This window comes from Prinia subflava, chromosome Z (genome assembly GCF_021018805.1).
Source record: "Prinia subflava isolate CZ2003 ecotype Zambia chromosome Z, Cam_Psub_1.2, whole genome shotgun sequence".
Taxonomy (NCBI): Eukaryota; Metazoa; Chordata; class Aves; order Passeriformes; family Cisticolidae; genus Prinia; species Prinia subflava.
The window spans coordinates 91,343,059-91,355,201 of NC_086283.1; the positions used below are offsets into that span (position 1 = coordinate 91,343,059).

Consider the following 12,143-nt stretch of genomic DNA (forward strand, 5'->3'; position numbering starts at 1 on the left):
CGGCGCGGGCGCGGCTGGGCGGGGGCGGGGCCGGGGCCGTGAGGGAGAGGCCGCCATGCTGCGGGAGCTGCGGCGGCGCTGGCGCTCGTACAAATACCGCTTCGTGCCCTGGCTCGCCCTCAACCTCCGCCGCCAGCGCAGGTGAGGCGCGGGGAAAGGGCCCCGGGCGCCAGCCCAGACCCCGCTGCCCCTCGTCGGGATGGTCTGGGGCGCCGCGGGAGCTCACTCGGGTTTGTCACTCAGAAGTGCTTCAGCATTGGTCGCCCCTTGGCTGGCATGAAATTCTTAGTTAGATACCTTAAAATGGTGTTTAACGTTGAAGATAGATACATAGATAATTTCTTGTTAACCCTATTTTAATCGTAAAAGTAGTGTTTGAACTTAAATTATTGTGACATGGTTATAAGTAACAAAGTAAGTAACTAAATTAAAACCGGTAATATTTGTCTCGCTTCAGTTAAACTGTAATGAGCTATTTGTATTTTTTAAAATAAACATTATGATAATTATTTTTGGTGTCTTTTTCACTGAGAGCTCAGTAGTGTTTAACCTACTTAGGGTTTAACACTTGGAGGTGCTGTAGTAGAGCAGGTACTGATTTAGCTGAACAGTCTTTCTTAGTGTTTCTAGTGTTAAGAACAGTGGCTTTAGCTCAAACAAACATGAAAAAAGCTTGGAGCTTTTTAAAACAACAGTGTATCGAAGTTACTGGTGCTGCAAGTTGGCTCTTCTCTATTTAGAAAAAAGAGTAATACATGTTTCTAATTTTAAAATATTTTAACTTTTTGACAGGACCCTTCGATATGTTCCTGAAAGCTCTCAAGACAAAATTGTTGCTGATGAAGATGTCTTTGAAACTCTGCTGAAAACATTTAAAGCTCTGTTCATAAATGACTTAAGCAGACAAGCAGATATTCTGGCCTTACTTCCAGAAGTCAAGTGTCAGTATCTGGAATTGCTCACTGTGGAGCAGAAGCAGCCAAAAGTAAATTCCTGTAACCGCCAGGGTCAGCACGTGTTTACTCCTGAGGAAGTTCTGTTTAACACTCTTGGGTTCACGGTTAGCAGAGACCAGAGTTCCCTGGTGTCTGCTGGAACTGGAGTCTTTGTTACCAAAGGTTTTGTACCGAAAGGGACGGTTGTGTCTATGTATCCTGGTAATGGAATGTTCTTGTTTTTGATTAAGTTAAATGTGACTTCTAACCATCTGAGCATGAAATGCCAAATACCTGCGCTAATTTTTATTTTATGGGTTTTCTTTCTGTCATTCCTTAGCAAAATCACCAGTTAGGCTGCATGAGAATATTTATAAATCATATCTAAGTTACTGTGGAAATACAAAAGACAAAATTGGGAAGGATAATTTTGTTTATAAAAAAATTTTAGTTCTTAAAGCCTGATTTTCTAGCAGCTGCAAAACTTATTCCAGATTTTTTAAATGTGAATGCATGGGAGAAATTTGAAGTAGATGAACAGTACAGTTTAATTCCTTGGGGTTTCCATTTTGGTTCAGGATCTGAAAAATGAGGGTTTGAGATCTCCACACCGTCAGTAGTTAGTAGACAATTGCATGAGCTTCTTCAAAGTACAGAAGCACAAAATGAGAATGAAAATAAAACCTTCATTTAGCAGAGCTTTATTCCATGAATTTTGTTTGGGAAAATCAATACTTGTCTATTCTTCATTTCTTGGAACTGTATTTGCATACATTTCTTAGAAAGGTCTGTAATTCCTTCAGTATGGCCAAGGTAGCAACTCTACTGAGTTGCTTTGGGTTTGTTTCTGCTTCATCTGCCAGCAAAACCAACCCGTTTGGTCTCTGGCTTGTGCCAGCAGTGCAGGATCAGGAGCAGCCCAAGCATTCACTGGGCAGCGTTATTTGGCAGCCTGGCCATTGCCATTGATTACTCTGAACTGACTAATTGTCGAGTGACAGTGAGAGAGCCAGCCCTTTGCACCTCACCTCAAGTTTCAGGCACGTGTGAGTGTAGCTGGGAGTCTCCTGTGACAGCTTTTGTAGCCAAGTGGGAGGATGGGCTGTTGAAAAGGGGTAACAAAGGAGCCTGCGGCTGGGGATGGGACTCTGTGTGCAGGGGCCACAGCCTGCTGCTGCCTTTGCCTGGCTCCTCGTGGGATTGCAGTGCAGGATTTCTGCAGGGAGGTGCTGAAGGTATAGAGGGTGTGAGTGATGCAGCGCAGCAATTTCATGAAAAATGGCAAGCCAGTCAATCAGCTGTTGCTTTCTGTGCTTGGAAGTCATGGCAGGTTAAATCCTCTCCTCAGTTTTGGGAAACAGTCTGCTGAAATAATTTGTTCTTGGTTTGTCATTTTTCATCTCCTGGACCAAACAAAATCCCTGGGGTAGTGGAGGGAAGTGTTTCAGATTCCTTGCTGAATCTGTGTGTGTTTTTCAGAGTCCTGACACAGTAGTAACAAAACGGGTTAATATCTTAAGCTGTGTTTCCTGAACAAATACCACCTGATGTTTTCATCTCTGAAAACGCTAGTTAGCTGTGAGGCTTTATCTACCTCTCCCAAAGATATTCAGCCCAGGCATTCTGTGTTTTCCTTTTGGGCTTCTCTCTTTGAAATATATCAGCTCATTTAGTTGAGAGGGGATTTTTTACATCTCAAAAGGTGGTGTCTGAGAGCTTGTAGGTTTACAGATGTCAGTGTCACTAAGTGAGAGGAGATTTTACCCACAGTCTCTCCTTCGAGTTTCTGTGTGGAGGGGATGGAAAGCCCATTCTGACACTTAACTTACTTTCCTCTAAATAATATCTGTCTTGCAACAGGTACAGTATACAGAAAACATGAGCCCATCTTTTTCCAGTCCCTTGGCAATCCCTTTATTTTTAGGTGCATTGATGGTGTCCTTATTGATGGGAACGATAAAGGATTGTCAAGATCAGTGTACAGGTAAGCAAAAGAAGTAGAGGATTGTCACTAATCTGACTTAAAACGGGTACTCCTTGTCTCAGTTCCCTGTTTCTTACTCTGAGTTGTATGTGATTGTCATCCCCCTGTGCGTTGCCCATAATGCAAACAGCACAAAGGTGAGAGATGCTGGATACTTGTGTCTTCATCTGTAACACCAGGGAGATGCATTTTGATGTAGAGACTTTCCTGGACATAAAACAGTTCTACTAGGGCAGGATGTAGTGTAAAAGTATTGAAATGTTTCTGAGCTGTTGTTCAAACCTTCTTACTTCAGTTCATTAAATGCAACTCCCTGCTCCTTGCAGGGCTACCTAAAACTGAACTGTATGACTAAGAGCATCATGTGCACACTCCTTGAACTGTGACACACTTGGTGCTGTGATCACTCCCCAGAGGAGCCCTGTGACGGCCACCCTCTCAGTGAAGAATCTTTTCATAATGTCCAGCCTGAACTTCCCCTGACACAGCTAACTGGTTGATCTACCTTAAAATATAATTTTGTGTTTAAATAGGATGTGAAAGTTTGAATATTAATACCTACTAATACCAGATTTTAATCTCTGGAATGAGTTTAAAGCTAATATTGTAAAGAATTTTTGCATTTTTAGAGGCGAGTGAAAGCTGTTGACACTTGTGTAACGGTAACGTTAGATGTTGATTGGTGGAAAAGTGTGTGGTAGTTTTGTGCAGGTTCTTCCACCAGAGTCTGAAGGGCACCACAGAGTGGTGGGAGGCATTGGGCTGTGCATGTGCCCTCCACCCCGGGCGGGCTGGGCAGCTGTAGCTGTCTGCAGTGACTGTGGGCACTCCTGCAGAGGAAGTGAGATAATCTAGGTAAGATAACTTCCGCTGTCGGGTGTTTCAGGTCGTGCAGCAGAAGAGATCAGCTTGGCCCTGTCCAAATGAGTGATGAGAGCTGGCTGACAGCATCCCCGCAAAACCCACTGGCAGTGGGACAGTATGTCAACAACTGCTCACATGGTAAGTTCCAGGTAAATTTTCCAAGTGTGAGTTCGGCTTTATGGATATAAATTGTTTTGAAGGTTGCACAGAGAATAGGAGATTGATCTTGGGAGGGCAGTAGTGCTGTCTAGAACAAGCACTTAGGGAGTAATGCGTTTCTGAGGCTTTTTGTCACAGCTGTTTGAATCCTTTGAATTCAACACTTCAAATATACTTTTCTCACTGATGCCCCAGTTTCCCTCCTGGTATGTGGAATGAAAGGCACACACCCCAAAAGTGAGGTGGTGGGAAAGGATATCTGGCAAAGTACCACCAGACTCAGACAGTAGAGTGTTCCAGGTCAAGTTCTCCAGTATGGTTCCAGGAGGCTTTGTGAGAAAACTACACACAGTGACGTGTACAGTAAAATTCTGTAAGATCAGTAAGATCTTACAGTAAGATCACTGCTCACTTTGAACTGTAAGACCTCTTACAGTTTTCCTTACGTTTACACACGAAATCTGGGAAACTGTTGTGGTAATCTCACTTGTTGGACCTGAAAAGGAGAGCTACTTAGTCTGTGTCACCACTGATCTTAAGTAATTCATAGGAACAGTTGTACTGTACAGAAGGTTGAATTGATTTCATACTCAGCTTCTAAGTGGCTTTCATAGCTGGCATTGCACTAGAGATTCCCTGCCTCCAAGTAGCATTCAGAAAGGTTGCTGCAGAGCAAACCAAGCATTGGTGCAGAGGTACAGGGCTGTCCCATGAAACTGTTTCTTCCAGGTCGTGTCTATGTAAGTGGTGATTTTCTCCCTGCTTGGATTTCTGACAGGTTTTGCCACCAGACAAAGACATTTTTTGGTTTTTTAAAAATTGTAAAAGCAAATAATGTATATTTTGAACATGTAGCAGTGCTGTAAGCTACCCTTGGCACTTAGCAAGTTGTGCCTCTTCATAGGCATGTTGGTAACTGGGCAAAGTTCCTATAGTTCATTGCATAGCTGTCATGTAATTCAAAACAGGCTTCAGAGGAGTGCAGTACCTCTACAGAGGAACGGTTTTCAAGCTTGATGAAGCCTCTGCTTCCTCTGTAGCAGTACATTTGATGTTTTTACACATCTGTAAGCCTTAATAATTTGGGGGTTTTTTATTCCTAGAAAAAGCAGCCAACGTGTGTTATCAAGAGTTTGATGTGCCGGGACATTTTCCAGTGGAACTGAAACAATATCTTCCAAACATCGTCTACAGCCATGACACAGAGAGGTTGGCAACAAGTGAAAGAGCTCGTATATTTGTATGACACAAAGCATACTGCATGTGTAAAGAAAAGACAGACATGGTTAAAAAATAACAAACTGTATGAAGATGACTGACACAAAAGTGTGCAACTGTGTTTGGGAGTTACCTCTCTGAATAGACTAATTTTATTTACAAGACCCTTCATTCCTCTTTCCACATTTTCGCTAATGAAATCAGCCTAGCTCTGCAGGCACAGTTTTACAAGCTATTGTTGCACTATAGTGCAATTCTTCTGAATCCCATAAAGCACTAGTTGTACTTTGTATTACAGTACTGAGACATTTCAATACCCGTCTCAAATCTACTTCAGCCTTGACCAAAGCCCTTCTGAGATAATTCAGATTTAGGCTTCTTACTCTCTTTTTGTCATGTCTTCTGATTATGTAACAAATAAGCAGATGAATTTGCAAGAGGAAACCTAAAATTGTATTGAGACAAGTGAGATGCTGTGCAGTATAAAGTTACAATACTTAAAGTTACAATACAATTAGTAAAAGTCCAACATCCCAGTTATGACTTAAAAGTCCACATTTTTTCTTTGAAAGATGGAAATCTTTCTCAGATAATCCTCTTCATTTCAAGAATGTTTAAGAATTTTAGAGCAGATCATCTGAACTTCGATGTAATTCTGGAGTTAAATTTAAGTACTCTGAAGTTTTCATTGGAGAAGGTTATGGTGCATATTGGAAAAATGGCTTTTCTGATTAAACTTTAGAGTTTGTTGAGTCAAGGTTAAAGATGCACTTGGAATCTGCATATAATTAAATAAATGCTAATAAAATAAGCAGTAGGGCTAAATTATCAGGGAGCCTGGATGCTGTACTTGAAGTGTGAAAGCACACAGACTATGGGACTGCTTCAGGAAGGGGGACTTCTGCTCTTGCTTGGAATCCATCCAAGAAAATAAGGTCTTCTGGTCATCATTTCTCACAGTGGACAGCCACCAGACGAAAGATCCCATCTGCTTCTAGGTGCTTGTTTTGATACTGATGTATGCAGTGCTGACAACGTAGATTATATGGTTTCTAGATCCTCTTGTGTCTTATAGAAGAGTTCTCACTACTTACTTACCTTGTTGTTTCATAAGTTTCAAAATGGCCTCACACCAATTTTTTAATAGCAGAGACTTGGGCTGATGCTGTTTTCCACTTCCTGGTTCATCAGTATCCAAAGCATGTGCTCTCCTTCCTAGAACACATCTGGTGTAGGGCACCATCATTTACTGAAAGGAAGTTCAGAGGGGTGGGTTTGTACATTTCTCTGTGAGAAATTGCCTGCCAGCCCCTGATACCAGCTGACTGAGGGAGCTGGGGATGTTTATCCTGCAGGAAAGGAGACTCAGAGGTGACCTTAACACTCTGCAACTCCCTGAAAGGTGGCTGCAGTCAGGTGGGGTTGGTCTCTTTCTCCAGGCAACAACTGACAGAATGAGAGGATACAGTCTTAAGTTGCACCAAGGGAAATATAGGTTGAATATTAGGAAAATGTTTTTTACAGAAAGGGTGATAAAGTACTGGAATGGCCTGCCTGGGGAGATGGTGGAGTCACCACCCCTGGATGTGTTTAAGAAAAGATTGGATGTGGCATTCAGTGCCATGGTTTAATTGAGGTGTTGGGGCACGGGTTGGACTTGGATGATCTTGGAGGTGTCTTCCAGCCCAGTGCTTGTGTGATAACTGATGTGATACCTGACCCATCACTGCAGATGATCTGGTGCAGTTCGGGGCTGTCCTCTGGGCGGCAGTGGGCCTTGGGAGAGGCGCTGCAGCCGGCCGGCACCTGCACGCAGGCGTGTCCGCAGGGGCGCCCTCTGCCGCGTGAGCTTTGCTGTATCTTCTCCTGCCTGAGTCAGTGTGTCTCTTGCAGTCTTGACCAATTCCTGTCGTCTCTGAGTGACTGCGTGGAACAATTGAATGGAAACATTTTTTGCATACGCACATAGGCTGTGTTTTTTTGATAATTATATTGGTTTTGCTTATATTTGCTGTCTGTGTTCCAGTGCTGTTTTTCCATGATCCCTACCTTGCATTATGCATATCACTCAAAATGTATCTAGATGATGCCACTGGTTTAGCTTCTTGAAATGAAGAATTGAGAACAATTCAAAGGAAAATATAACTGTTCACTTTCACATATGTTGCTTCTTCTTCTTTTACAGCCACTTGAGGTGTGTTGTCCTTGTCACTCTCAGAGACATCAAGCAAGGAGAAGAACTTTTTTCAAATTACTACACTGTTGTCAGCTGATGGATTCAGAACTGAAGAAATCTGTGTCAATAAAATCTGTATGGTGCCTGTCCTTCCTCATAATTTTTGTGTAAGGGAGAGCTGTAGTTTTACTATCCAGAGAGCAAAGCTGTAGGCTTGAGTTTCTCTGAAAATAGTCTACTTTTGATGCACAGGTGAAGATTTAACCGTTTCTGTCATTAGGTTCTCAGCTGTCTGCTGTTGTTGATACTTCTGCATATTGGTGTTCAGCTGTCCATAAGGTAGATCATAAAATTAAAACCTAAGTTCTAGACATGTCATTTAATCTACCAGATTGCACAGTTGTCTGTAACTAGGACTGCTGTAGTATTTTACCATTTAATTTCCTGTGCTTAAAATGGACACAGCTCATGAGATTGACTTTCCTCTTGAACTGTATAATGATATATAATGCTAATCCTCATAGTTCACTGTAGTTACTAGGTCTTTTTCTGTTTTTCTTGACATTGACCCCTTTGGTATCAGCTTCTTTTAGAAAACACAGCAGTGCAGGCAGTTGTTGTGATCTTGTGTGAAGCCAATTTGGAGCCATGCTGGTGGGCCTGTCCTGGATTAGGAGGAAACACGTGTGTGCCTCGTGCAGTCCTGCTTCCAGTGATGCACTGAAAGCTTCTTGGCATGTGGCAACTTTCCTTGCTTCTATTCTGCAAGGAGACTTCATTAATCAGTTGCTGGTATAAAGAGGGCCAGCTATTCCCACATTAATTTTTGCTGCTGTCTGCAAGCTGCTTTCAGAAGGATGAAACCAGGATTTACTGCAAAAGCCCAAGCAAGGCCCCCGATGAATCTGTGGTTGCCCATAGCTCGTGAGAGAGGAGGAGCTGGAAATGCTGTGCTGTTACGGACTGAGTGGAGTTTGGGGCAGCCAGGGTGCCATGGTTAGCTGCTGGGGTACCATCCCCTTTGTCAGGATGCAAGGCTTTGTGGTGTCTGCATTAGGTGTTCTGCTCCCGAGCACAAACCTTGTCCCATTCACTTGGCAGTCCTTCACTGCCAGGGGAGGCTGGCGATCTCAGCAGGAGCTGCCCAGCAGAGCTCAAGGGCAGTGCTGCCATCGTGGCTCAGCGTGGGTTGTGCAAGTTTTGTGGTGGTGCTCAGGGCGACTTCTAGTGACATTTTGTGTGACTTCTCTGCCTGGTCAGGGATCAGAGCAGTCATCACCAGCCTGCTGAAGGGGATGGTCATCCTCCTTGGCTCTGAGGAGCCCTTCCCTCCTGAGCTGGCTCTCCTCTCCAGCTCCCTGTGAGGTTATTTGAGCCTCTCGATCGGTGGAGGAAGTTGGATGTCAGGGGCACTTGCAGTGTTCCTGGTGTAGGGGCTGTGATTCCCCAGGCAGCTCCGATGGCACTCTGGAAGGAGGAGAGCAGGAAAGGGGGGTGTATGGAGGTGTGTGCTTCTGCTTATTTGTCCCTTTTCCCTTGCTCTTAAAGCTCCTTTTCTTTCCTGGCACTGCTCATCAGAGCATCCCATGAGCTGATCGGACTTGCTAACCACAGTGCCTCCACCGCCACCCCAGGCTTTCTGTGCTGCGTCGTTCTCTTCTGTTGCAGTGAGCTGAAACAGCTCAGAAAACAGCTCGCGGAAGGGCCCGAGCGAGCCAGAGAGCAGGAAGCCCCAAGGTGGTGTCAGAGTTGCTGCTTTGACTCCCTGGGTCTTAAACAGCTGTGCCCTCAGACAATTGTATTTTGCACATAAAGGTGATGCGCGATGTCTCACTCCCGCCGGGCTGCTCCGCTCCCCCCTGCATGCTCCTCCCCACGCTGGCTCGGGAGCTCACCTGGCAGCACAGGGAACCTCGTCGGGAACTGCAGCTGGAGGGAGTGGTGGTGTTCTGCCAGCCTGGAGAGCTGTGCCTGGGCCTGAGGAGCGGGGGACAAGCACCACGCTGCAGGGCCGGGGCGGGCCCGTGCCTCAGCAGCCGTGAAGGGAGCAGGAAAGCGCGGATCTTCTGGGCGTCCTGGCCTCCTCCCCGGTAGGAGAGACAGCGCTTACCGGGAGCTTGAAATTAATTTGCCCAACAGAGAGGGAAGAGAAATCCAAGAACTAATAGAGGAAGTGTTTATCAAACTGATAAGCCAGGGTTTATGATTGTATTTGCTGCCTTGCAACTTGTCAGCAAAAGTCAGTCGGTGAGGCAGCAGCACTGATTGTTTGGTTGGTTTGGGGGTGAGCATTAGATTATGCTGTTCATGGGATTCCCGAGCTCAGCAACACTTGAGCAGCAGCCCCAAGCCCTGTCTGGGCCAGAAGCCCTCAGCAGCCAGTCAGCCACTTTCCCAGGAACTGTGGCACATTTAATCAGCTCTGAGGAGCGTGAACAGCCCAGAGTGCAATGCACAGGAACATGGCACAGCAGGATGACCAGGAAGGGCTCCTTTGACCATCCCGAGGGAGTCAATAGAAGCAGATAAACAGACTCAGTATCTGGTGGAGAAGAGCCACAAAAAGATCCTTTCAGCCCCAGTCTTACTAGCATAAGCTAGTATTAGCATAAACTTTGGTTGTGTTGCTGCACCACAGAGCTCGTTCTGCTGCAGCCGCTGGAGTCACTGACCCAGCTGTGTCAGAGGCCTGCAGCCAGAGGTGCTGACGACAGATGTACCTTTGCAGGTCACAGACTGCCCACATCTATAGGATCTGAAAGGATTTATCAGAGAATCCTAAAAGAGCTGTGTGATATTGTTGCAAAACTTCTCTCAAAGATTTTTGAGCAGTCTTGGGAAACTGGAGAGGTTCCAAATGACTGGAAGCTGGAAGCTGGTCCTGAAAAGGATCCTAGAAAGCACAGGCCTGTAAAATGTGCCCAGTAAAATCATAGAAAAGATTATTCTGAGAAGTATTGAAAAACAGCTGGATGATGATTCAGTCACTGGTCACAACCAGCATGGCATAATGTGAGGGAAAGTCCTGCTTGTTGAACCGGATTTCCTTTTATGACAAGATATCATACATAGTTGATCAAGGGAAGCCAGCTCGTGTAATCTTTTTGTATTTCAGTAGAGCTTTCGTTGCTGTCTCTCACTGTATCCTTCTGGACAAAATGTCCAGCTCACAGCTGGGCAAACACATCATGGGATGGTGAGCACAGGCTCATGGGTTGGGCACAGAGGGTTTCAGAGAATGGGGTCACCTCAGACTGGGGCCTGTCACTAGGGGGGTTCCACACGGCTCCATCCTCAGCCCTGAGCTCTTTGACATCTTCATACGTGACTTGGACAAAGGAGGAAAAGGAATACTAAGTTTGCTGATTACACTGAATTTGGAGGAGCTGTTGACTACCTTGAGGGCAGAGAGACCTTAAGAAATTAAGAGGTGAGCAATCGAATTAGAGATGAGCCAACAATACAAAGTTTAACAAAGGAAGGCGCCAAATTCTGCACCTGGGATAGGCAGCCCTGGATCTGCACAGACAGACTGGGCAATGAGAGGCTGCAGAGCAGGGCCATGGAAAGGGCCCTGGGCTCCTGGTCCATGGCAAGTTGAACAGGAGCCAGCAGTGCCCTGGCAGCCAGGAGGGCCAAGCATGTCCTGGGGACAGCAGGGACAGCATGGCCAGCTGGGCAAGGGAGGGGACTGTCCCCTCTGCTCTGAGCTGGGGCGGCCTCACTGCCAGGGCTGGGGGCAGGTTTGGGCACTGCGATATAAGATATTAAACTACTAGAGAACATCCAGAGGAAGCCATGAGGATGCTGAAGGGTCTGGAGAAGCTTGATGAGGAATACCTGAGGTCACTTGGTCTGTTCAGCCTGGAGAAGACTGAGGGGAGACCTCACTGTGGTCCTCAGCAGACCCACAAGAGGCAGCAAAGGGACAGGCACTGATCTATTCACTTTCATGACCCATGACAGGATCCAAGGGAATGGCCTGGAGCTGTGTCAGGGGAGATTTGGGCTGGGTATTAGGAAAAGGTTCTTCGCCCAGAGGGTGGCAGGGCAGTGGAACAGGCTCCCCAGGGCAGTGTGCTTCAGAGCAAAGCCTGACAAAGTTCAGGAAGTGTTCAGACACTGCCCTCAGGCACAGGTGTGACTCCTGTGTGCAGTGCCAGAGCTGGACTTGGACGATGCTGAAGGGTCTCTTCCTACTCAGCATATCCTGATTCCACAACTTGGCTGTTTGTTGCTTAAGCACTGTAAGGATTTCATCTTATCTTTTTAGTGGCAGAAACTCATGTTTCCTATATAAATGGAAGTGTAAGTTAAGTAACTGAGTTGAGAGGAGTTTAAATACATATATTAAACTACAACCCTTTTTAAGACTCCAGTACTGCAAGGCTAACAATTAGCTGCACCAAAACGAGAACTAGATGGGGTCAGCCATTATCATTTATTCTAACATTAATCCTTATGCTAAACAACTATTAAAAAGGGAGGTGCAGCTTGTAACTGAAGTGTTTTGGATAGGTACTTTGCTTTGCAGATTGTACTGACCATCGTTAGAAACACATCCTTGTATCTCTCCATTGGAGGAAGCAAAACACATTACTTGGCAAATTACAGCTTCTGCTGTTTAGAATGATATCACCTTGTACTCCTGACTAATTAAAAAAAATTTCTTTACTTGAAGATTAACTGTGTCAGCCACTGTAAAAACAAGCATGAACTCCACTAGCTCCATCTGGCATTTGGCAGAATTGGTACATAAGATCTTCCAGCTTTTCAGGGTCCAAGATTAATGCTTGTTGTCTTGAGG

At 45.3% G+C, this 12,143-nt stretch overlaps 1 protein-coding gene across 1 annotated transcript; it reads left to right on the forward strand.

Annotated features, from left to right (window-relative positions):
• SETD9 (SET domain containing 9) lies at positions 1-7,339 on the forward strand. Its single transcript, XM_063423166.1, has 5 exons — positions 1-141; positions 793-1,157; positions 2,796-2,919; positions 3,806-3,921; positions 5,046-7,339. The coding sequence occupies exons 1-5, from the start codon at positions 56-58 to the stop codon at positions 5,186-5,188; spliced, it is 834 nt and encodes a 277-aa protein (XP_063279236.1). The 5' UTR covers positions 1-55; the 3' UTR covers positions 5,189-7,339.
• The last annotated feature ends 4,804 nt before the right edge of the window (positions 7,340-12,143 follow it).